This window comes from Erpetoichthys calabaricus, chromosome 1 (assembly GCF_900747795.2).
Source record: "Erpetoichthys calabaricus chromosome 1, fErpCal1.3, whole genome shotgun sequence".
In the NCBI taxonomy this organism is placed as follows: Eukaryota; Metazoa; Chordata; class Cladistia; order Polypteriformes; family Polypteridae; genus Erpetoichthys; species Erpetoichthys calabaricus.
Window position 1 is genome coordinate 343,249,826 of NC_041394.2, and position 25,247 is coordinate 343,275,072.

The following is a 25,247-nucleotide window of genomic DNA, read 5'->3' on the forward strand; positions in this document are numbered from 1 at the left end:
CTTAAAAATTTGGCTCCAAAATGATGTTAGTTTGGTGCAGGCCCAAAACATGTGACCCAGTGAGGCAGGAGCTTGGTTGCAGCATTCACAGGTTGAATCTTGCCCTGGAAACATTTTGGACAGTTTAAAGCGAGACAGATGAACTTGATATATAATTTTTAGTTGAATAATTCTATGCTTTGCACATATGGAGCTCGAGTGAATTCTCTGCTTTGCTACCTTCCACTCCTTTTCTGATATATTGATTATGAGATCTTCTTCCCAATGTCCTCTTGGATCTTTGAAAGGTAGAGACTTTAATAGGATTTTATATAATGTGGAAATGGTGTTTAATTCCTCGAAATTGAGCAGTATTTTTTCCAGCTTTGTGGAGGGTGCGAGGTGGGGGAAATCGGTCAGTTTCTGTTTAACAAAATTTCTAATTTGAAGATAGTGAAAGAAATGTGTAGGTGGGAGGTTGAATTTTGAACGTAATTGTTCAAAAGATGTAAATATGTTGTCTATATAAAAATCTCTCGCCATCCACCATATGCATGGGAGAATGTTAAAAGTCCTCATAGAAAATGACAAATGAGAAACTGCTATGAAGTGAACCTGGGTCAATGGAGCAGTGAGTTTAAATAATTTTAATTTTAAGATTATTTAATGTTTCAGTGATACACAAATGTAATCAAATTATGGGAAAACGTGAGTACTGCTGGGAATGTCTTTTGTCTGAATCAAAGGTCTTGAAAATGGATTTTTCTTTTTGCTTCAGTTTCATGTTTGCTAGGGTTGAAAGAGGTGGTTCTCTTGCAGAGGTGCCACAGATAAAAGATTTTCCATCTTAAAATGCTTTCTACTTTGGTTCCATATTCTGAATGAGTAAAGCTCAACTGGGTTATTAGTATATTTGCAATAACTTGCATTTATTGGGGAGCAGAGCAGGGAGTATAAAGAAGTACTACAGGATTTTACTTCTATTGCGGACCAAGCCTGTGTATGTTCATTTATTTGTGTCCAGGTTTTTATAGCTTGTATGTTTGCTGCCCAGTAATAAAACTGAAAATTAGGTAAAGCCATGCCACCTTCTGCCTGAGGTCTTTGTAGGGTCGCTCTTCGGATACGTGGGTGTTTTGAGTTCCAAATGAATGAGGTTATTGTTGAATCTAACTGTTTAAAAAACGATTTATTGATATATATTGGAATGTTTTGAAATAAAAAGAGAAGTTTAGGAAGGATATTCATCTTAACAACGTTAATTCTTCCGGCTAGAGTGAGATGAAGGGTTGACCATTTATGCAAGTCTTGCTTAATTTTTTCCATACAGATGGCAAAATTTTGTTGATAAAGAGCTTTATGTTTACTTGTGATATTTACCCCTAGGTATTTAAACTGATCTGCTATGGTAAAAAGTAGGGTGTCCAATCTAATATTATATGCTTGTGAACTCACTGTATATACTTTTATTCAGATTAATTTTAAGACCACATATCTTTTGAAATTCTGTGAGTGCTGTTAAAACTGCAGGCACAGTGTTTTCTGGGTCTGATATATATAAGACCATATCATCTGCATATAGAGAAATTTTCTGTTCCAGTCCTTCTCTGATAATCCCCTTTATCTGATAAGAATTTCGGCAGTGAACCGCCAGTGGTTCAATGGCTATTGCAAACAGCAGTGGTGATAAGGGACATCCTTGTCTGGTACCATGTTCTAGCTTAAAGTAGTCTGAGCAAATGTTATTAATACAAACTCAGGCTTCTGGATTGGTATACAGTAGTTTGATCCATGCACAAAAATTCGGGCTAAACCCAAATTTCTCCAATGCAGTGAAAAGGTAGTTCCATTCAATCATATAAAATGCTTTTTCTACGTCTAATGATAGTAATATCTCTGGGGTGTTTGATTTTGCTGGTGAATGTATAACATTAAACAAGCATCGGAGATTGGAAGATAGATGTCAGCCTTTAATAAATCCAGTTTGATCCTGTGATATTACTGAGGGCAGCACTTTCTCCATCCTTCTAGCTGGAATTTTTGAGAGTATCTTAACATCATTATTCAGGAGTGAAACTGTTCTGTATGATGCACATTGTAACAAGTCCTTATTTTGTTTAGGAAAGACGGTGATTAATGCTTGACAAAATGTTTGAGGTAGTATTTGGTTGTCTCTAGATTCTGTAAATGTTGCCAATAAGAGGGGAGCTAGCTGAGTGGAGAATTTCTTATAAAATTCTACGGGGTAACGATCAGGGCCTGCTGATTTCCCGCTTTGAAGTGACTTTATAGCATCTAATAATTCTGTTAGTGTTAGAGGTTTATCCAGTTCCTCAGCACTTAAAGCATCTATTTGTGGTGTCTGTAATGTATCCAGAAATGCATTAGATTGTGTGTTATCTTCTTTGAGCTCAGTAGAATATAAGGATTTATAATAATGTCTAAATGCGTGCATTATATTTTTATGGTCAATAATTTCTTTTCCATTCATGTTGGTGATTACTGGTATTGCATTGTGAACTTCTTGTTTGTGAATTTGTTGAGCTAAAAGCTTATTAGCTTTTTCTCCGTGTTCATAGTAATGATGTCTAGACTTATAAATAAGTTGTTCAGTTTCTTTAGTTGTTAAGATGTTAAGTTCTGTATGCAGGGCCTGCCTTTTCCTGTGGAGAGCTTCACTTGGACGCCTGGCTTGTTCTTCATCTATTCTAGTAATTTCGCTTCTTAGCTCTGACACTTTCTTGGTTTCTAATTTATTTCTGTGGGAAAGAAATGAAATAATCTGTCCTCTTAAGAAGGCCTTTAGAGTTTCCCAGAGTGTTCCAGCAGAAAACTCTGTGGACGTGTTTGTCTCTAGGAAGAAGCTGATTTGTTTGGATATAAATTCTGTGCAGTTCTCGTCTGTCAGTAGAACAGGGTTAAGGCGCCATCTGCGAGGTGAGTGTGAGGGGCTTAATGATTTTAGCTCCAAGACTAGAGGGGCATGGTATAACAATTATGTCGTATTTGCATGATTTAATTGTAGGCAGGAAATTATTATCTATAAAAAAATAATCAATTCTTGAGTAGCTATAATGCACTGGTGAGTAGAACGAATATGTTCTTGAGTTTGGGTTAAGAAACCTCCAGGGGTCTGATAAGTTGTGATCATTTAAAAACTGTGTAATTGTCTTTGCAGTATTAGATGTTGTCCCCCCTGTCACAGGAGTCCTATCTAAAAGTGGATTTAAAACACAATTAAAGTCCCAGCCATTATAATTTTATGAGTGTTCACATTGGGAATGGATGCAAATAGATTTTGCATGAATTCCTTATCATCGACATTGGGTGCATAAACATTTATCAAAATCATTTTACTGTTATATAAGTTGCCCATGACCATCACATATCTCCCTTCAGGGTCCAACACTACCTCTGATGCTACAAATGGAACTGTTCTGTGTATGAGAATTCCCACCCCTCTAGTTTTCTTTATAAAGCTAGAATGGAACATTTGGCCAGTCCAGTCTTTTTGTAGTCTGAACTGATCCTTGCTTAGTAAGTGGGTCTCCTGTAAAAATACTATTTTAGCGTTTAAGCCTGTTAGGTGAGCGCATACTTTCTTTCTCTTTAATTCATGATTCAGGCCTTTAACATTCCAGCTCACAAAGTTAACTGTCCCATCATGGAGACCTTGATTATGAGTTTTTAATGTCATTTTATAGTCTTAACTGGTAATGAGGCAGTTTTAATCTTAGTTTCAAGATTCCCCATGAGTTATTGCATTTTAGCCTATTGTTGCATTGATACTTATAGTTATAGGGATTAGAAGAATAGATTAGATATAGCCTGCTCTCCTTCTCTCCCCCCTTTATCCCCCCCCCCCCCCATTTTACCTTCCCACATAAGACTTGATCCCACTTCACAATGTCCCGGTCCTCTGACATACGAAGAGACAGAGCACGTCCAAAACAAAACAAACCCCATCCCGCAGCGGCGTTAGAGAATTAAAACAAAGAGATATCAATTGCAGCTGAATTCTAAATTCTATCTATAATATTGATCTTGAACTTCCACTTTCAGTTTGGTGGGATACAAGAGGCTGTATTTGATATCGGCTTTCTGTAGCAACTTTTTAATGTCAAAGTAGGCTGCACGTTTTACAGCTGTTAATGGTGAGAAGTCGGGGAAAATACGAATAAGATTATTTTCAAATATAATGTCTTGCTTGTGTCTGAGAAGTGCCATCACATCAAGTAGTCACATCGTAGTCGCTCCAAGCGGACAATAAAAGACCTAGGTTTAAAGGTACTTGACCTGTATGTGCGATAAGCAGCTGCTATCTCAATGTCGAGTTTAAAATCATCTCCAATTATTTTAGACAGTAATTCTACTGCAAATTTCACTGGGCTTGGGCTTTCTCATTTCTCAGGTATACCCTCAATTCTTATATTATTTCTTCTGTACCCATCTTCCAGGGCCTCAAGTCTGTCTCCAAGTTTTTTGCATTCAGAATTCGCAGCTGTGGCTTTTTCATCGGCAGTAAGACACCAACTGTTCCGCTGTTTCAACTCGAGCCGTGAATGCCTGCTTAACGTCATCCAGCTGATCTGTAACATCATTAATCTGGTCGGCAAGCATTTTCAGTTTGGATCTAATTTCTTCGATGTGTTCCTCTAATTTCTCCAACATGCCTTTAAAGTTCACATCAAAACGTTTAAATAGACGCATTTCCCGGTCTTTATTATCCTTTTTAGTCTCGATGATATCCTTCTTAAACTCGTTCTTAAGCTCAATGTTAGATTTCTTAAGCTCATTCTTGTTATCCTTCTTAAGCTCATTTATGGCCGTAGCCATGGCGGCAGCCAGTGTAGCAATCATCTCTTTCAATTCGGACAGTTCGCTTCGGATTTCGTGCTCTGCAAGTGGAAATGCAGCTCCTGTTACAGCAGGTGCTGCAGACTCGCAAAGAGTAGATGAGAGCACATCCTGCAGGGCCTTTTCTAGTCTCGAATGATCTTCAGAAATCGGTGATCCAGCGCGACCTGTATCACTAGCACTTTCGCTCCCATTTTCACTCTCACTCTCGATTGGAGACGATGCAATGGAGCAGGGTCCCAGGAGATCTGCGCATTCGTCTGTCTGTTCCAGGTCAGTCTCCGAGAGGCCATACCTTGCACTTGGGCCGGATGTCTGTCCAGACTTTGAAGCGGCTTTAAGTTTCTTTTTCAGTTCTTTCTGTTCTTCTTGTTACTCATGCTTGTATATTGTAGTGGAAGTTCTTTGGTCGGATTAAATACAGGATACCTCTAAATAATATGAAATATGTGGGAAAATAAAGCCACTGCTAGCGGAGCTCTGCTTCAGACGTCCATCTCCTATAAACGGACGAGACCTCTACAAAATTATTTTTTTCTAATAAAGTAATTACATTTCTTGTCCACAATATTAACATCACTGATTTAAAGTCGTGGAGTGTAATGAGACAAAGTGCCATAACGCAAGAGGGCTTTGAACAACACTCTCAGTCTGGCAGGAATGCTCCTTGTCACCTTTATGTAAAATTTTAAAGAAACATTTGCCCCTGTTAAAACTACAAATCATTAAAAATGTAATTTTTGACAATTTTCCAAGAGTCAAGTGCTTGTATGTGAAAGTTGTAAAGTATGATTGGGTGTTTGCTGCATTTGAAATTAATAAGAAAACTTTTTGGCCACCACGATGTTCAATTAGCAAATGTGGGATCAAATATCAAGGAACGACTGTCCCTGACAGAAAGTTTTTAATCTAATTTAATTTATAAACCTGATTAATTGTCTGACATTCCAATGCATTAAGTCCCCCATCACTGTAACTTTTTAATAATGTATTCCTCTTAATATATTCAGTCTTGTTCTTCCAAATAAACGTAAGCGATAGGAAGTCAATGGAATTGCACATTCTCTGATCAACATACAGTGACAGTGCAGGAGACACGAAATGTGATATGTAGGCCCTCAGCTTTTGTCAATAAGACTCTTCCATAAATTGTAAGATCTCTCTGCAGCCGACAATTAAATATGTTTTTCATTTGGCCTCATTTTGGATCAAAGTTTTTAAATATTCTCTCAGAGTTATTTTTGCACATATCATCACCAAGATACCTAACACATTGTTTCACAGCGATTCCATTTGATTCTTATCTGAATGATGCTCATATGTGATTTCATCTTTCCTTGCATTCACAGATAAACCAGACACCCTTGAAAAAAGACTGAGATTGTTTAAAACCACTGAGACCTGTGACTCATTCTTCAGAAAAAGACATGTGTCATCCACTAACTGACTGATTTTTAGGGTTTTGTCACCAATTCTTATGCCCTCAATCCCAGAAAAATGAGTAACATACAGATAAAGGAGTTCTTCTGCCACAAGGAAAAGAAATGGGGAGATAGGACAGTCCTGATGGATGCCCCTTTCAATAACAAACAAGGAGAAGTGCCAGAAGGCAGAGACGCACAACTATTGATACCATTATAAAGAGTATGAATCATATTTTTAAACTTATCGCCAAAACCAAATTTATCTAAAGCATCAAAAATAAAAAAGTGATTGACTTATCAAAGACCTTGTATTCTGATTTATAAATTCTGGATAGTCTGAAATATCTAGAATCAATGTAATGTTACTGGATATAAGCCTCTCTTTCATAAAGCGAGACTGGGTGTTAGAAATAGCATCCTCCAAACAGAGTTCATGTCCATTTGAATACAGAGAAGCTAGAAACTTGTAATCTGAATTTAAAAGTATAACGGGACACCAATTATCCAAAGTCTTTATTTTGTTTGGATATTAGTGATATAAGACCCTGTTTCATTGATGCTGTTAGTTCCCCACATTTAGTGCATTCACTAAATGTGTTAAACACCAGGGGCCTCATGTATAAATGGTGCGTACGCACAGAAATGTTGCGTACGAACCTTTCCACGCTCAAATCGCGATGTATAACACCTAAACTTGGCGTAAAGCCACGCACATTTCCACAGTGACTCATACCTTGGCGTATGCAATTTCTCTGCTCGGTTTTGCAGACTGGCAGCACCCAGCATCAAAGCAGTGCTACTGTTCCTGTGTGGTTACCCTTTCTTAGATCCACATCCACGGCGGTGGCTTTATCAAATACACTGAAATTAACTGCATATCGTTCATAAATTTAATGCATCTGATTGTAATTAACCTGTAACAATATAATGGTCCACAGAATGGTCAAACTACTGTTCCTGTGTGCTCATTCTTTCTTTCTTAGCTCCACATTCCTGACGCGGCTTTATAAATACACTGAAATTAACTTCATATTGTTTATTAGTGTAATGCATCTGATTGTAATTAACCTGTAGCAATATAATGGTCCAGGGAATAACCATAGTATTCCAAATACCATAACTGCTTTAGCGTTGTTACGCTCACTGCATCTTGTTCTTCTTTCAGCTGCTCCCGTTAAGGGTTGCCACTGCGGATCATCTTTTTCCATATTACTCTTACTGCACCACTCAGAGTATTTATATCACTGTATCTGAGTGTGAATCACAGCAGTAGCTGATCGGAAAGAGAATTATCAGTATACAGTTTCAAGTACACACTACCTCAACCACGGCAAAAAGCGTCAAAGCCTTTCCTGTACGGACCTCGCGTTTCAGAAACAGTTTCATCCCAAGAACTATAAACGCACTCAATCAGTCCATCAAGTGCTCCTTGTAGAACTGTTTGTACTTATAAGTACAATTACCTCACTGTAAACTTACACTACAGTTATAATATTGCACAACCTGCGCTACTTTATAAAGCGCGTATGATGACAACATCATTTTTAAGATGAAATGCAGCAAAATATGTTGCTTATAGTATACAGATAAAACTTTAACTTCATTTAAATAATCTGCATTGTTAATAATTAAACATGTGAGGACACGGTGCCGCAGCGTATAGCTAGTTCACGGATAGCTCCTGCCTTGCGCTGTATTATTGCTGGTGCTGACGCGACACTGGAAGGATAGACGAATAGAATAATTAAACATGTACTACGAAGATATTTCAATGTTCCTTAAAAGTTTTGAAGAATCAGCGTTCTAAGCTTACAGATGGCTTAACGTCTATTACAGAGCTGATTTTGTGGCGATTGGGTATTTGGAGAAAGAAAAGTACGTTTGAAAGAGACAGTACTTCTGTAATAAATTATTTCATCGAAGGTCGCACATAGCGCAGCAAGCCTCTTGCGTGAGATATGAACAATCACTGCGCCACCGTGTTCCCATGTTTAATAACATGCTTTCATTGCTATCATCATGAAAATGATATCACGTATACATCTCAGTATTTTAATTATTCAGAGAGCTGTAATATCTCGAATGTAATGGATTCTGTGTCCTGTCGGAGAAAGAGAAAGAATGGAAGCACGTAGTGATTCACAAAAATAGAGCACATAGAAGATCAAATACAGAACATAGCATTTAATGTGCTACTTGAGAAACTAGTAAAATAAACGATTTTAAGATGAAGTTTATGATGTTCTACTTTAATGGCAAAATAAACTACGTGATTAAAGTGGAAATTTCGAGATTAAAGTTGACATTTCGTGCTTTTTTCCCACTGTGTGCCAATTTTTTTTGTCTGTACCCTAATAAGTTTTCATATGACACTCAGACGGTGGGCTATGAGTCGCCTTTTCACGGCGACTTTGATATGTGATTTCTTTTTTATTTCGGGTACTGTGCGACTTTGCGAACTTGATCTTTTGAGTTTCTCTGACACTCTGTCACTCGATCAACTTTCTTTTGTTGATTATACCACTGTTTAAACCAACAAATAGTAGGTTTTTCCTTTGCCTCTATTTGGTATTCGCTGAAATTCTTATATTTTCCCCTGTGCTTTTCCCATTGTCTTTTCACAGAAGGCTATTTATATTGATTTGCATATTCAAAGAGGCGTAATTCTGGGAGGAGTTGGGGCGGGACAGAAGGCGCGTGCACGTACGTTACTTTTCACGCTGATCGGGATTTATGTAATGGAAGAACGTGAAATTTTGCGTGCGAACAGATTCCTGCATCTGGATTTTTCTGTGCGTACGCACAATCCCGCTTTTGTGCTTACGCCATGTTATAGTGTGAGTTCTACGCACGGCGGTATACATGAGGCCCCAGATCTCTGAGAGTCCCAAAAAATCTTATAAAATTCAAAGGGTAAGCCATCTGGCACAGGAGCCTTATTGTCTGGCCTACTTTTAACAATACCATCCAACTCTTCCATAGTAAACGGCGTCTCACAGAATTACCTATTTTGGTCATTGATTTTAGGAATAACAAACTATAAACGATAAGAAAATAAATCAGTCACCTGAGGATCGAATGGTGATGTATATAATCTCTGATAAAATTCTGAAACATAGGAAGATATGTCTCTGGGGCCATGAGTCAAGGAATTGTTAATGTAAAGAGATGTCATATTCTTATTATTAAAATATTTCTTTTCTAAAGCAAAAAAAAGTTATGTGTACAAAGGGAGGCTAAAACAGGCATTTGCTGATTTTAGTGATTGAATACAATGACAAAATGCTCATCACACGTAATACTTATGGTTATTGTTCTAGTGCTATGTAATACAGTACTTTTTGAAGAGATTGAGGATATCATAAAATATTTTAGAAATATATATCCATCAGCAAACATTATAATTGGAGGTGATTTCAATGAAGATACAGATAATACTATAGATGATTATCCACCAAAACCTCAAGTTATCAGTAGCAGACTTCAGACCCACTGTCAAAATCTTCAGTTAAATGACATTTGGAGAGATTGCAACCCAGAAACTAAGCAGCTTAGATGGAGTAAAAAAACAAATCTCTTCTTTCACTCAAAAAAATAAAAGAAGTGAAAACAGTGTGCTAAACCCTAACCGGGTTGTTACTCTATTAAGAAAAAAATAACTCATGACTGGCTAGAGAGCTGACTATACAAGGAAGAGTCTTAACTATCAAAAGCTGAAGGCTTATCTCAGGTTTCCTATAAATTTTCAGTTCTAGAAATTCCAGGCTCCTCTTGTACTCTTCTTTTCATTTATCACTTTATCATCTGATAATTTGAAATAAAGAGCAATGAGTTACTGTCAGCATGCTATGAACTGTCAAACTTTACATAAACCTTAACTGAGAGGATGTTGTAAAATGACATTCAAGTGTCTTTAGAACTAACGTGTTAAAGTTTTAATGAAGCGAATTCCTGTTCTTTATTCAGAGACCACGAAAAAGCAGCTGTAAGCTAGAACATCTCAATGGATGTGAAAAAGGAGACCTGTGATAAGGACACAAATATCATGGAGACAGCTGTAAATATTAAGGAGGAGGACTGTGAGTGGGAGTCCATCTACCCTAAACAGGAAAGTCTGAACATTAAGGAGGAGAACAGTGAACTGCAGTCAGTGGGAATTAAAGAAGAAGTTGAAGAGACATCTGTTAGTATTGAGAAGTATGACCATACAAATCTGAAAAGTATTGAGGAAGACGACTTTCATGATGGGTGTCAAGATGGAGTGGTGACCGGATTAGACTCTTCTCAAAGCAGACTCTGTTCATCTCCAGCTCCTTCTATCAATGTGAAGTCTGAATCATTACCGTCTGAAGCAATAAAGACCGAGGATCCTACATCTGTTACAACTCAGGAAAATCACACACCAGCTACAAAGAAGTCTGGGAAAAGTAAGTGTAAAATAAACATGTGTAAGTTTTAGGGTTGGGGTTTATGGGCCTGAAAGGTTGGATCTTGAGGTTTTTACAAGAAATACTGTTGTGCATTATGTGTTTAAATGTAGTTTGAGATTTTACCTGTGTTAATGTAAGGTTTAACAATTTGATATTCTTCCCTTGTGATTTTATACAAAAGTCCTATCCATGTCCTTGGTAAAGAGTGATATACAAATGTACAACTGCAAAAAAAGGTTGCAAACCATTTGGAATTCCCTGGATATCTGCATTAATTAATCTAAACAATGAGGTCTGATATTCAGCTATGCTGTAATTACAGGCAACTATAGTCATCCTAAACAAATAACACACAAACAATTAGACGACTTCTTGTCATCCCTGAACACATCATTAAACATTCACAGTCCACTCCATGCCCGTCCTGTCATTACCTACTAGTTGACCCTTCTTTAGCAGTAATGGCCTCCACCAAACTTTTCATGTAGCTGCTGTTCAGCATTGAATTTTAATCAATTCCTTCTCTCCAAACCTTTTTGGTTCCTTCTATTCCTGAGAGCTCTTTTCTGATCAGGTCACAGCATCTTGTGTGTCTTATTGACCAATGCAGAACACCAATTTCCTTATGTTTAAGTCTTTCTCTTTTTGATTTCTTCCTTTGTTTTGGCTCATTGTCTTGTGTCATCACTTAACTTCTATTAAGTTTCTATTTTCCTGATATTTTTCTGTCAGATTTCTTGATAATATTTTGAATTCACTGTCCCCTTGATCATGTTAAGCTCTCCAGGCCCAAACCATGATGCTCCCTTCACCTTGAGGTTTTAGTATCAATGTGCAGTTGTCTCTTACATCCAACCATGGTGTCACATGTTTTGACAAAAGCATTAAACTTTTTCCTCATTCATCTAAAGAACATTGTCTATTCTGGAACATCAAGGTGCTCTTTTACAAGTTTGACATGTACAGTGATACTTTTGTTAGATCACACTGATTTCCTTGGTGTTGTCCTTCCATAAACACCATTCTTATGTTTTTTTTTTTTCACATGGACACATGCACAGAGACTTTATCATGTCCTGGAGATTTCTACAGGACCTTTGCTCTTCCCTTCTCCTTTCACACTGTAATCTTTGCAGGATGCCCACTCCAGTAATGAATTTCCTCCATTTCTGTAGACAGCTTGGTTCCTAATGGAATGATGGGCACCCAGGCCTTATGAAATGCTTTTGTCAATTATTCCAGTTTAAAACAACTCTTCAGTTCTTCTATGGTCCTTGAAAGCAACCTTAAAGAAGTATCTGGATTAAATATTGAAGCACTGAATTGGAGCAACACCTTGAACTGACATAGACATCATTCTTGCATTCTTGCATTGTAAATTGAAAAAGGCCATATGTATGTGTTACTTCTGTGTGAGAATGAATTAAATATAACTTTTGTTTTGGTAACCGTTAATTAGCAGAGGTGGTGTTTTTATACCGTTTCTCTATTTATAAGGGTGTTTTGCTTTTTTTTTTTTTTTGTCATCTACACAAGAGCTAGTTGAATGTTAAGTAAAGGTACTTATATTCAAACCTTTGTGTTTGTGGGGCAGAGGACAGAGAAAGCTTTTGCAGATGCTGGCAAGTCAGTAATTAATTGGTGGGGTAGCAGCAAACAGTTAACAGTAATTGGGATTCCTTAATATGAAGAAGTTAAACATTTTACATATGATACAGGATGGATTTAAAGAAATTAAATATGTGGTGGGTAAATAAGGAGATAAAAAAGAAACTGCAAAGGCAAAAAAACCCAATGCTAACAGTAGGGTATTTAGAGCAAGAGGGCAACCATTAAGAAAGATATCTGGGAAGATAAAAGGCAGTTAAAGAGAAATATTGCAGATATGGCAAAAGATGAACCAAAGAAGTTTTTTTTAGTATTTTAAAAGTAAATGAAGAGCCATGGAGGTGAAGCAGATCTGGAACAACAAAGGGGAATTACAATACATAAAACAGTGAAATATCAAATGCTCTAAACTTTCACATGTGAAGTTTTCACATGTGAGGAAGTGGATAATCTCCCAGTGGTAACAGGGACTACTAAAGAGGTACTGAGGTATTTGGAAATTGTAGAGAGAGAAGTGCTGCTTAGATTAAATAGGCTGAAATCAAACAAATCACTAGGATCAGATAATATTTATCCTCAAATGCTTAAGGACATTAGTGAGTACAAATATAAACCTTTGACACATATTTTTAGGATGTCATCGCACATTATGGAAATTTCTGTTGACTGGAAAATGGAAAATATTATCCTGTTATATGAAATAGGTGATTGGGATGAACCAAGAAACTATAGGCCAGTAAGCTTAACATGTATTACAGATACATTAATGGAAGGAATTATTAAGGAAAAAATTGATCAAGACATGTACAGAACAGTTCTACTGAACAGACCTCCCTCGTCTGAACCCACGCTGATGTGTTTTAGTAACATGCTGATTCAACAAAAGGATGTTATCAAAGTGGATCATATGATTATTATTTATGTTGATTTTCAGAAAACATTTGATAAGGTGCCACATGAGAGGTTGGGTATCAAACTAAAAGAAGTGGGACTTCAGGGAGATGTTTTTAGATGGGTGCAGAATTGGCTCAGACACAGGAAGCAGATGGTGATGGTGCAAGGAACCTCATCAGAATTGGTTGATTTTAAGAGTAGTGTCACGTGAGGTCAGTGCTAGGGACATTGCTATTTTTATTATATATAAAACTTGAGATAGGAATATAAATAACAAGCTGATTAAGTTTACAGATGATATTAAACTAGGTAGATTGGCATAAAATCTAGAATCTCTTGAATCATTATAGAGAAACTTAGATAGCATTCAGACTTGGGCAGATTAATTGAAGATAAAATGTAATGTAAGGTTGTGGATAACCTTGTAATGCATTGGTGAGGTCTTACTTGAAGTAATGTGTGCAGTTTTGGTCCCCAGGCTATAAACAAATACAAAGCTGTGCTAGAAAAAGTCAAGAGAAGAGTGACTAAGCTAATTCTAGAGATGAGAGGTATGAGTTATCAGAAAAATTTAAAAGAGTTCAAATTTTTCAGTTTGAGCAAATGGAGGTTAAGAGGAGGCTGTTATTTACTTTAAAAAGAGTTCAACAAGAACATAACAACACAGTTGGAAATGTTAAGGGGAAATTTTGACATCAGACAGATTTTCTTCACACAGAGAGAATCACAAACACATGGAATAAATTGCTAGGTAGTTTGGTGGAGAGTAGGAGTATAGGGGTCTTCTAAACTCAAACTGATGTTGCTTTAGAGAAATTAGGTGGATCAGATCAGCAAACTTTGTTGGGCTGAATTGCCCGTTCTCATCAAATTTTTTGTAATATTTCCAATTTCTGTTTAATCGATGGAAAATAATTTTGTAAGGCTGTCAGCAAACTTTGTTGGGCTGAATTGCCCGTTCTCATCAAATTTTTTGTAATATTTCCAATTTCTGTTTAATCGATGGAAAATAATTTTGTAAGACTGTCAGTTTGCTTACCTTCCTCCTCTGTATAAGGAGGGTGTCTCTGGCCATTAGACGTATATTTAAGTAACTCATGTACATTTAGTTTAAGAATAATACAATGTGTTGATACACACAAAGATTATAGAACTGTGATAACTGCATATATGTCAACACAGACAGACAAGCATAACGCAGAAGAGACGGTTTGTTTACTTGCTCTTTAGAGTTCTAATTTATCTTGCCAAAGATTAACAGGTTTACCATAGCAGGACTTTAAAGAAGCCATTTTGATGTTTGTTTTGGTGTCAAGTGGTTTTAGTTTAATTGTGGATAAATGTCAGGTGTGTTTTATTGCTGTAGTCATGCAAGGATAAGATACCTTGGCTTGCTTCTACCTACAGACTATCTTTGCAGCCTGTAGTTGCGATGGTTCAACATAAAGACAAGAGCTGTGCCAAAGAAAGTCAGAGAAGCCGTTATGAAGCCAGAAAACAATAATGAAATTATTAGAGACATTTGAAAACCTTAGGATTACCTAATTTAACTGCCTGGCATATCAATAAGAAAGAATGCACTGGTGAGCTCAGTAATCACAAAGGGACTTGTAGGCCAAGTAAGGCCACCACAGCTGAAGACAGAAGAAGTAGCTGTAAAGTACATTTTGATCACAACTTGCACACCTTGATGGTAACGATATTGCATGTGTCTCTCTGCTATCTTAAGTATGCCATACAGACGACATGATGTTGCTCAGGGTGACTGAGAGATTCCTCACCGGTCAGGCAGTTTACACTGAAAAGGAGCCATCAACAAATAACCCACAGCTGTTAAGACCGCTAAGAGAACTGGGATTGTGTGATTTCTGCATGGTGGTCTCTGTAATGAAGGCTCCAGTTCAGCAGACAATTCAAAGAGAATGACAGTAGGAAGTCTAAGTTGGCTTATAATTCAATCATCATCATGAGCCAGAATGTCATTGTGATACATCAAAACTCACTCCTTGTGTAACCTGTCAAACATCAGAATGTGAAATGCACAATGTTAAATGAGATTTTCTGTTCAATTATTCATTTTTTCACCTGGAGTTGCTAAAATGCAAATACAAATAAAGTCTGCCTGGGACTTGAGGTAACTTTAAGCCAATTTAAATGTCAAGTTCTAGTTTTAAAAATCCTAACTTTTGTATAAGAAATAGCTTTTATACACGTTGCCGAGCATAAGGAAGTTTTATGCATGTGAGCCTAGTGAGTAGTTATAAAAAAAACACTTAAAATTAACAACTTGAGTGTGCTTTCCATGCTACAACTAAAGTTTTATAATTGCTTATGCTGATCAAAGGTTGTTCCTACTTTCAGCCACCATGTATTTAAGTGATTTATTGTTGACAATAAGGCAGTGGATTGAGAATAAGTGCTTTTTTTTTCTTTCCTTTTTAAACTTTATACAGGAAGCAAAGATCACGACAGTGTGGAATGTGGCAAAGAATTCCCTGGCAAGAGTGCTCTTCAGATCTACACTAGAGTTCACACCGGAGAGAAGCCATATTGGTGTAATGAATGTGGTAAACAGTTTTCACGAATAGGCAGTCTGAAGAACCACACCAGAGTTCACACCGGAGAGAAGCCATATTGGTGTAATGAATGTGGTAAACAGTTTTCACGAATAGGCAGTCTGAAGAACCATACCAGAGTTCACACTGGAGAGAAACCGCATTGCTGTAATGAATGTGGTAAACAATTTTCACATATAACCAGTCTGAAGAACCATACCAGAGTTCACAATGGAGAGAAGCCATATTGCTGTAATGAATGTGGTAAACAATTTTCACATATAACCAGTCTGAAGGACCATACCAGAGTTCACACTGGAGAGAAGCCGTATTGCTGTAATGAATGTGGTAAACACTTTTCACGAATAGGCAGTCTGAAGAACCATACCAGAGTTCACACTGCAGAGAAGCCGTATTGCTGTAATGAATGTGGTAAACAATTTTCACATATAACCAGTCTGAAGAACCATACCAGAGTTCACACTGGAGAGAAGCTGTATTGCTGTAATGAATGTGGTAAACAGTTTTCACAAATAGGCAGTCTGAAGAACCATACCAGAGTTCACACTGGAGAGAAGCCGTATTGCTGTAATGAATGTGGTAAACAGTTTACAGAAACAGGCCAGCTTCAGAGACACACTAGAGTTCACACCGGAGAGAAGCCGTATTGCTGTAATGAATGTGGTAAACAGTTTTCACAAATAGGCAGTCTGAAGAACCATACCAGAGTTCACACCAGAGAGAAGCTGTATTGCTGTAATGAATGTGGTAAACACTTTTCACGAATAGGCAGTCTGAAGAACCACACCAGAGTTCACACCGGAGAGAAGCCGTTTTGCTGTAATGAATGTGGTAAACAGTTTACAGAAACAGGACAGCTTCAGAGACACACTAGAGTTCACACTGGAGAGAAGCCATATTGCTGTAATGAATGTGACAAACAGTTTGCACATATAAGCAATATGAAATACCACACTAGAGTTCACAACAGAATCAAAACAGGAGCAGTTCAAAAGAACAACAAGCACCCTTCAGAATTCAAGAGTGATGCTCACTCCTGTCCTGAAAAGTAAGCAAACTAAACTATTGTTGACAAATTAATCTCTTAGAGAAGCCATATTGCTGTTTATATTGTGGCAAACAAATCTCTCAGAGGACTTCTCTTCAGAGACGCAGTAGAATTCACACTGGAGAGAAGTAAAACTGAACTGCCCTGACTAAAGAATGAGGTGAACTCCTGCATGAACAGTAAGAACATGTAACTGACTGGAATCCTTCCTATTCCGTGATGTGTTTAAAACAAATCAACATGGAAGTGAAACAAAAGATTACTTTGTTTCTGGAAAGGGAAAAATGATATAAAGAACAGGGCAACAGCTTCTCACCAAAGCCCTACAGCCTCCACCATGCGCCTAGCTCTGTTTTCATAACGTTCATATTACATATAGAACTATTACAATATATTATACACATTTCATCAGAAATAAAAAAACAACACTATTTACAATATACATAGCCTCACACAATAAATAACAGTTCAGCTTTATGATATTATATATGTTGCTATTTTTATATAACAAAAAAATAAAATAATATACAAGAACAAAAACAAAACAAAAAAATGAACAGGGTGTCATACAAACAACTTCCCGCCAATGCTTATTAAATAATAAATCAAATCAATTACTAATAATTGCAAACACAAACTATTAGTACAAAATAAATCAAATAAATGTAAAATAAAAATTAAAATCCAAAATATCCACATGGTCATGTTGTACACCATGCTGAAGTATGTTAAACACTGTGGCAGCACACTAAATGAAAAAATGCTATTTTTTTAAATTTGTTTGTATTTGTTTGCTTTTGATAATTAAAACGTACAAAAACTGTATGTAAGAACTCAGTTGGGGGCACATTAGTTATTGGACACTTGAGCATTACCAAATAATATCCATGTCAAATAAATAGAATAAAATTAGAAAAGGCTTGGGGAGAGCTGACTTACCGCTACAGCATCCGCCATCACCTGAGGGAGCCTGCAGTCTGCGGGGAGTCACATTAATTAGATTTGCACTACAAAATAAAATTGGTGTGATACTAAGCACACACAAACAATTGCTTTTGGGGAAATTCATAACTAAAAGCTACAAATAAAATGAAAGATACAGAATACAGTTTGCTACACATACACACCAATAGAATTTGGAGAAATTAATCTTGGAATCGGGCGGCACGGTGGCGCAGTGGTAGCACTGCTGCCTCGCAGTTAGGAGACCTGGGTTTGCATGTTCTCCCCGTGTCTGCGTGGGTTTCCTCCCACAGTCCAAAGACATGCAGGTTAGGTGCATTGGCGATCCTAAATTGTCCCTAATGTGTGTGCTTGGTGTGTGTGTGTGTGCGCCCTGCGGTGGGCTGGCACCCTGCTTGGGATTTGTTCCTGCCTTGCTCCCTGTGTTGGCTGGGATTGGCTCCAGCAGACCCCTGTGACCCTGTAGTTAGGATATCACGGGTTGGATAATGGGTGGATAGATGGATAATCTTGGAAGCCATAATGCAGTACTGGATGTGGCGGGACAAGTCTCACAAACCAGAATCTTCTGGGCCACAAAAGAATTCAGATTGGGTGCCACCTCCAGAAATGTGCTTAGTTGCAGAAGATCTACACCAGGAGCTATCAAACCTTTATCTTGGCATACCACCCCAAAGAATTTAAATGTTCTGAAGTACCTCCATTTCATTTTGGTGTTAAATTGTTAATTACTGAATTGTGATTATGTTGGAATTTCTTTTCCCCAGAGAGCTTTTAGAAGGTATTAGCACTGCTAACCTGCCAAAGACATGTTTTAGAATGAATTTCTAACTATCTGATATGTTATGACTGATAGGCACTGACAGTGTGTCACCAGGAGGAGGTCACTTCACCTGCCCGTGCTAATACTGGAAAAACAAAAGAAATGTAAGCAATTGTGTCTGAAATGTAAGTCACCTTGGCATCAGTTAAATAATAATAATAATAATAATAATGATTCCAATGAAGTTTAGTAAAACAGTGCCTTCAACCAAAAAGGGTTTCTTGTTCTCCAGAGACTTTGCATTCCGCTATCTTGATTTACTTACAGTGTGCTTTCTTATGTATTGTTGTAAACTGTTTTTTGCTTTGAATAAATTACAAAATACTCAAATTCACCAGTCTGTCATCTCCAGTCATCTATCGGTGTGATTTTTGCACTTGACTTTCTGTTTTTTAAACTCTGCGCATTAACACATTTTCCAGAGGTCCCTGAATCCCATCCTTTAAATGGTCCTTTGAATTGGAAGCCAAACAGACTGACTAAAAGCAAAATGGCCAAGGCAGTGTGTGTGGAGGAGCCTAACCTCGTCTCTAGTGAACTGAACATCCATGCAGAAGAGAACACCTGAGCTAATATTTCCACATTCAGCCAAACCCCAACTAACACTCTGCGGACAACCCATCTGTGGGCGCCCCTACGGCCTTTTCAGACAGCGGCCTCAGTGCAGTAAACTTGCAGAACTCAGCCAAGGCTGCCGAGAGACGAGGATTCCATGTCATCTTAAGGACTGGGATGTGAGATACTGTCCTTAGAGAGGTAACATGTCCTCCATCACGAGCAACAAACAAACTGGTAGCAAACTGAGAAGTGCAGTTAAGTAACCGATCAGTTAAATCAGCAGAAACACATCCAGCGTATGTAAAGCTTTAATCCAAGTCTCTGTTTTTTCCCTCATTGAGACAACTGAGGAAAAGAAACGTGCTGAACTGGAGGAGATTATGTTTTTGTAAGTAATGCGCAATGTAATGAATTTAATTTAAGTAAAGTTTCCCAGCACTGATCTCTTGTGAACACTTGTTTTTGCATCTGGGATATCATCTTTTGAACGATTGGTGGAAATAAACTGAAGTCTTCTTAAGCAACTGGCTGAATAAATAGTCAGAAACACAATAATGTGTTATTTTTCTTCTTCATATCATTTTAAAGACAGAATTATTGACATAACCAATCAAATTTCTAACTAATTTGCATGGTTGTGTGGCTAAAAATTAAAAATAAATCCTACTTTTAGCCATTGACTGATGTGTTTCACTGTTCGTTCATTTGTTTCTGTTACAGAAAACTGTTCAATAAACTAACTGAAATTTTTAACATACAGGCAGTTGATTATTAAAACTGTTTTGTATTACAAAGTAATCATTGAGTTATTTCTACTTTACAGAAAAATATTCATTTGCATGAAGAAAATATGATAAATTGCAGTTAATACACAGTGACTTTTCATTACAAATTTGAACTGTGCGATTAATTGCAATTGAATGTTTTAATCAAACAGCTGCCCTCATGGAAATACATAATTTGGAACCATTACAAATGATGAAAATCATAAAAAAAAAAAAAATGTGTACAATATACAGAGCCGATACTTTCTATATGCAGACTCTGCAGATGCATAGGGCTCCCAAAGCTTCAAAGTTCAGCCTCAGTATATTTTGGGAGTATTACCACTACCTGTCTAACTCAACCACAGGGAATGCACAAACCACTATGTTTCTGCATGCCAGTCCCAAGCCCGGATAAATGGGGAGGGTTATGTCAGGAACGGCATCAAATCAATATGTGGACAACACAACAATACAAATTTCCATACCGGATCGGTTGAGCCCAGGGTTAACAACGACCGCCACCAGTACTGTTAGCCATCAGGGTGCTGGCGGAAATTGGGCTAACGTTGGCCGAAGAAGAAGGAGAAGACGACGGGGGAGACGTGTCTGGAAGCAGGAGGAGAGGAGCAAGGTAAAGAGAGTGGAACTGAGGGTAGGGACTTTGAATGTCGGCAGTATGCCAGGTAAGGGGAGAGAGTTAGCAAACATGATGGAGAAAAGGAAGGTTAATAAATTATGCATGAAAGTGACTAAATGGAAGGGGAGTAAGGCCAGGTGGATCGGAGGTGGATTCAAATTGTTCTATTATGGTGTGGATGGGATGAGAAATGGAGTAGGGGTTATTCTGAAGTAAGAGTATGCCAAGAGTGTTTTGGAGGTGAAAAGAGTGTCAGACAGAGTGATGATTATGAAGCTGGAAATTGGAGGTCGTGATGAAGAATGTTGTTAGTGCATATGTACCACAAGTTGGGTGTGCAATGACATAAACACAATGTCTGGAGATTTGTACTGCTGACCAGGATGATAAAGATTAATTGTGACATTTGTGACCAGTATTTTGCTTATTTGTGATGTGCAAGACAGCATTTTTCATAGTTTTGTAGAAAAAAATTTATATATATATATAAAGGAGAGTTGGGATCCATGTGACTGTGTTTGTGTGGGGACTGAGAGTTAAGGCGGGTGTTGGAGTCACGTGATCATCTCCCCTACCATTCACCTCATTTCATTCACTTCATTTCGCTCCGAGCTGAGCTCCACAGCTGACGTGGTCTTGCCGTCCTTTCTCCTTTACTGATTTACTGTTTAGTAGACGCGGTGCTTACTGATTAGCATTTGTTCCTTTAGTGTTTCTTAGTGTTTAGTAGACGCGGTGTGCCGGTGTTCCCGGCGGTGCTGCGGTTTAGTGTTACTTTCTACTTCGTTTTTGTACTTTAGTGTTTAATAATAAATAATAATAATTCATTACATTTATATAGCGCTTTTCTTAGTACTCAAAGCGCTAAAATAGTGAGTGATACTTAGCTGATAGCAGTGTAGAAGCAGCACAGCACAACGGAGCCGGTAGGACAGGCGGGTGTGGTAGCGTAGGTGAGCGGCGATAGCAAGCAGCAGAAAGCACAGCAGCAGGAGGAAGCAGGATTTGGATGTTCTAATACACAGCCATAAACAGTAACGCTTGGTAATTTCAGGCGTGATCGCCCCGGAGCCATAAGCCAGGTTAGTATGAACATCAGATCAGTTCCCGGTCGTAGACTACTGTAAGATGAAAGAGGAGCAGATCAGCGTAGCGAATATAATCACGGAGACAGATCATCCCGAGGTGCTAGATCGCCAGGTACAAAGAAATGTTCGTAGGTCTCGTCCCGTGTTCCACAGACTCGGCTGTTCCCAGTAAAGTGGAGTCCATAAAATCCGTAAATATTAAGCCAAATCCATGCAATTCGAGTCAGCTGTATCCACGAACTATACGTACAATAAACGAAATAAAACAAGCATAAGAAAGTGCAGAATTAAGGCGAATGTTGTGAAACATGTTGTTAACAGGGAGGAGCGGCGACAACAAGCGTGCGCCAGCGTCCCCTCACCTGCTACAATAAAGCAGTTATAATAAAGAAGTTTAGTAGACTTTTACTTTATCTCATTTAGTGTTCTTCCTGGCGGTGTTGCCGTTTTTTAGTGTTAGTGTCTACTTAGTGTTTGTGTTTAGTGTTATGGAAGGAGTGATCTTACCACTGTTAGATTTTGCAATGAATGAGTTGGTAAATAATGATTATTTATCAACAGATCACATGAGCAAATTCAACGAAATTTTAGTTGCGCATACAATTTTCCAACCTCAAGAGGTTTTGCTAATGTGGACTCCTGACATACCTATAATGCCCATTCCACAAAATGCAAAACATATTCAAATATTACCTTCTGCAGCTACTGAACGAGTGACTCACTGGGTGTGTACCTATTATGATGGTGCTGTAATTCATGTCTATGACAGTTTAAACGCTGATAAAAAATTCAACCTCACCGAAGAGCAGCTTCGTTTCCTTCATGCTTTGTTTCCTTACAAACCTCCCATAGTTTATGAAGACGCACAGCAACAATTAAATCATACAGATTCTGGTGTATTCTCAATTGCATTTGCTGTGTGTATTTCTTTAGGTATTGACCCAAGTGATATATATAAAAAATGTAATTGTTCGTTTGTTCAAAACCTTAAATATCCGAAAGTTCTTCACCGATTGCTTTGAAATTTTGACACAACGTTGCATTCGAATACGCGCGTGTTTTTATACACATATTATATAGATGTCACACCTGTGACAGGTAAAAACATGCTTTTTTTGAAAACACAGCGCCATCTGTTGGACGTAAAAGCAACACACGCTATACTAAATATTTTACGATTCTGTTTCAATGTTTCGATCAAATACATTTGTAAGCATTGTTTGCAATCATATTGACTGCCTGCTCTCCTTCATCTCCAACACAGTTATGGGAGAAATATAAATCGCACATGGCTGAAGGTATTTTCTGTCGAATACGCAAGTAAAATTCAAAAATAAACATGGATTTCACAGCAGACATCTACAACTAAGCGTTGATAATGATTGAAGATTTGTGCTTAGAAATCGCGAACAAAGTTCTCAATCAATTGGGAATGCCATCACCGAATCGATCTGCTGCTGCTTCGTTCGATGTAGAATTGCGTCGTGAACAAAATTACAACACGGGTGATCTTTTGTCGTATGTGCAATCAAATATTCCTACTCTAACGCTTCGGCAAAAAGGCATTTACGATCAAATAATGCAAACTGTCAATAATGGGGTTGGAAAAATCTGGAAATTGGGAACGTAAAGGTGCCGGTTGATCCGACCTCAGGACGAATTTCATTGCCACATAACTTCTGCAGTTTAGTGACGTCAAAAGAAGAATTGGTTGAAAAAGTATTTCCCAATATTCAAACCAATTGTAAGAATCACGATTGGCTGAGTGAACGAGCTATTCTTGCGGCCAAAAACAAAGACGTCTACGAACTTAACAATGTTATTCAGTCTAACATTCTGCACAGACAATGGAACAGCAACAAATATTGTATACCCACAAGCATTGTGAAATTAAGCATATTAGAAACCTGCGCTTTCTCTTTTCTTTCTTTTCCATTTAACTAGACTGAGCCACAGCAACGCATGGCCGGGTACAGCTATATATATATATATATATATATATATATATATATATATATATATATATATATATATATATACTAGTCATTTAGCCCATTACAATAACGGGCGCTAGAACAGTAGTGCATAAACATTAGTAGGAACAGTCTATATTAAATGGCAAGGGACTTTGACCTCATTCTTTTTGTTGGTCGTATTTCTCTTTCTTTCAGCCTTTCATTTGCTGATGTTTACTTACTGAGCTGACCGTTCTTCGTGGGCTGCCGCCGTGTATTGTGTGTCTTTAATTTTCTGTACCAGCAATACTGTCTTGTACGGCTCTATTCAATAAAGGCGCACACAAAAAGGCGAGCTTCCAAAGGGCGATCACAATTGAGTGCGGTGAATAAAGGCGTTCGTAGATAATTTAGTTCAAATGGCTCTGGAATATGTGAAGAGCAACAGGTGCAGATCTTTATTTACGTGCGCCTTTATTCGCTGCGCCCAGTTGAGGTCACCCTTTAGAGGCTCGCCTTTTTGTTCGCGCCCTTATTGAAGGATACTGTCTTGTATGTCCACTGGCTTGTACGTCCATAATATGCCTTTAATCTCCTCTGACAGTAATACTGGCTTGTATGTGGCTGTAATATGCGTCACTGTATTGTGTACCTTTAATTTCCTCTCGCAGTAATACTGGTTTGTATTTCCGTAAAACGCCTCTAACTTTCTCTGACAGTAATATCGCGCATCGCACCGTGCCCCGCGCATGCGCACTTCATCAGAAGACACCCACACACGGACACCTGGATTCACATAGGGATTTTATAAATATATATATATATATATATATATATATATATATATATATATATATATATATATATATATATATATATATATACACATACACACACACACATATACATATATATATATATATATATATATATATTATATACACATACACACATATCTATACTAATTAAAGGCAAAGCCCTCACTGACTCACTGACTGACTGACTGACTGACTGACTGACTCATCACTAATTCTCCAACTTCCCGTGTAGGTAGAAGGCTGAAATTTGGCAGGCTCATTCCTTACAGCTGACTTACAAAAGTTAGGCAGGTTTCATTTCGAAATTCTACGCGTAATGGTCATAACTGGAACTTGTTTGACTGACTCACTCATCACTAATTCTCCAACTTCCCGTGTAGGTAGAAGGCTGAAATTTGGCAGGCTCGTTCCTTACAGCTTACTTACAAAAGTTAGGCAGGTTTCATTTAGAAATTCTACACGTAATGGTCATAACTGGAACCTGTTTTTTGTCCATATACTCTAATGGAGGAGGCGGAGTCACATATTGCATCATCACGTATTACGCCTCCTACATAATCACGTGAAATGAAAACGAGGAAGAGATTTACAGCACAAGTCAAACGCGGGAACGAAGGTAAATGACGTTAATTGTTGACTGTCTTTTAATACTGTGTAATTGTTGAGTGTCTTTTAATACTGTGTAAGCATACATACTAACATGTGCAATTAAACGTGTGCATTTACGGGGTGATTTCTCAGGCTTAAAAGCTCGCCTTTTATTAAAAAGGTAAATGCAAACTCTTTTCATTCTGAAGGGCACAAACCACGTTAGATTTCAGC

General features: G+C 37.8%; 3 protein-coding genes across 3 annotated transcripts in view; all 3 read left to right on the forward strand.

Moving 5' to 3' along the window:
* LOC114664931 (gastrula zinc finger protein XlCGF57.1-like) overlaps nucleotides 1-25,247 on the forward strand; it is a 607,208-nt gene that overhangs the window by 432,710 nt on the left and 149,251 nt on the right. The window lies entirely within an intron of this gene.
* The window catches only part of LOC114642418 (zinc finger protein OZF-like), a 227,469-nt gene continuing 212,452 nt past the window's right edge, over nucleotides 10,231-25,247 (forward strand). Inside the window, exon 1 of the mRNA XM_051926337.1 lies at nucleotides 10,231-10,687. Coding sequence (XP_051782297.1) covers nucleotides 10,264-10,687 — 424 coding nt within the window. The 5' untranslated portion in view covers nucleotides 10,231-10,263. The remainder of the gene's footprint in view (nucleotides 10,688-25,247) is intronic.
* Nucleotides 14,625-16,858, forward strand: LOC127529208 (gastrula zinc finger protein XlCGF57.1-like). The gene is made up of 2 exons (XM_051932209.1): nucleotides 14,625-14,661; nucleotides 15,646-16,858. Exons 1-2 carry the CDS (start codon nucleotides 14,625-14,627, stop codon nucleotides 16,818-16,820), a joined length of 1,212 nt encoding a protein of 403 aa, XP_051788169.1. The 3' UTR covers nucleotides 16,821-16,858.

Excerpts from the sequence above, each read along its gene's own strand:
- LOC127529208 (XM_051932209.1), top strand. The coding sequence starts at position 14,625 with ATGGTTCAACATAAAGACAAGAGCTGTGCCAAAGAAA. Across the intron at positions 14,662-15,645 it reads CAAGAGCTGTGCCAAAGAAA|GAAGCAAAGATCACGACAGT; the intron begins GTCAGAGAAGCC and ends AACTTTATACAG.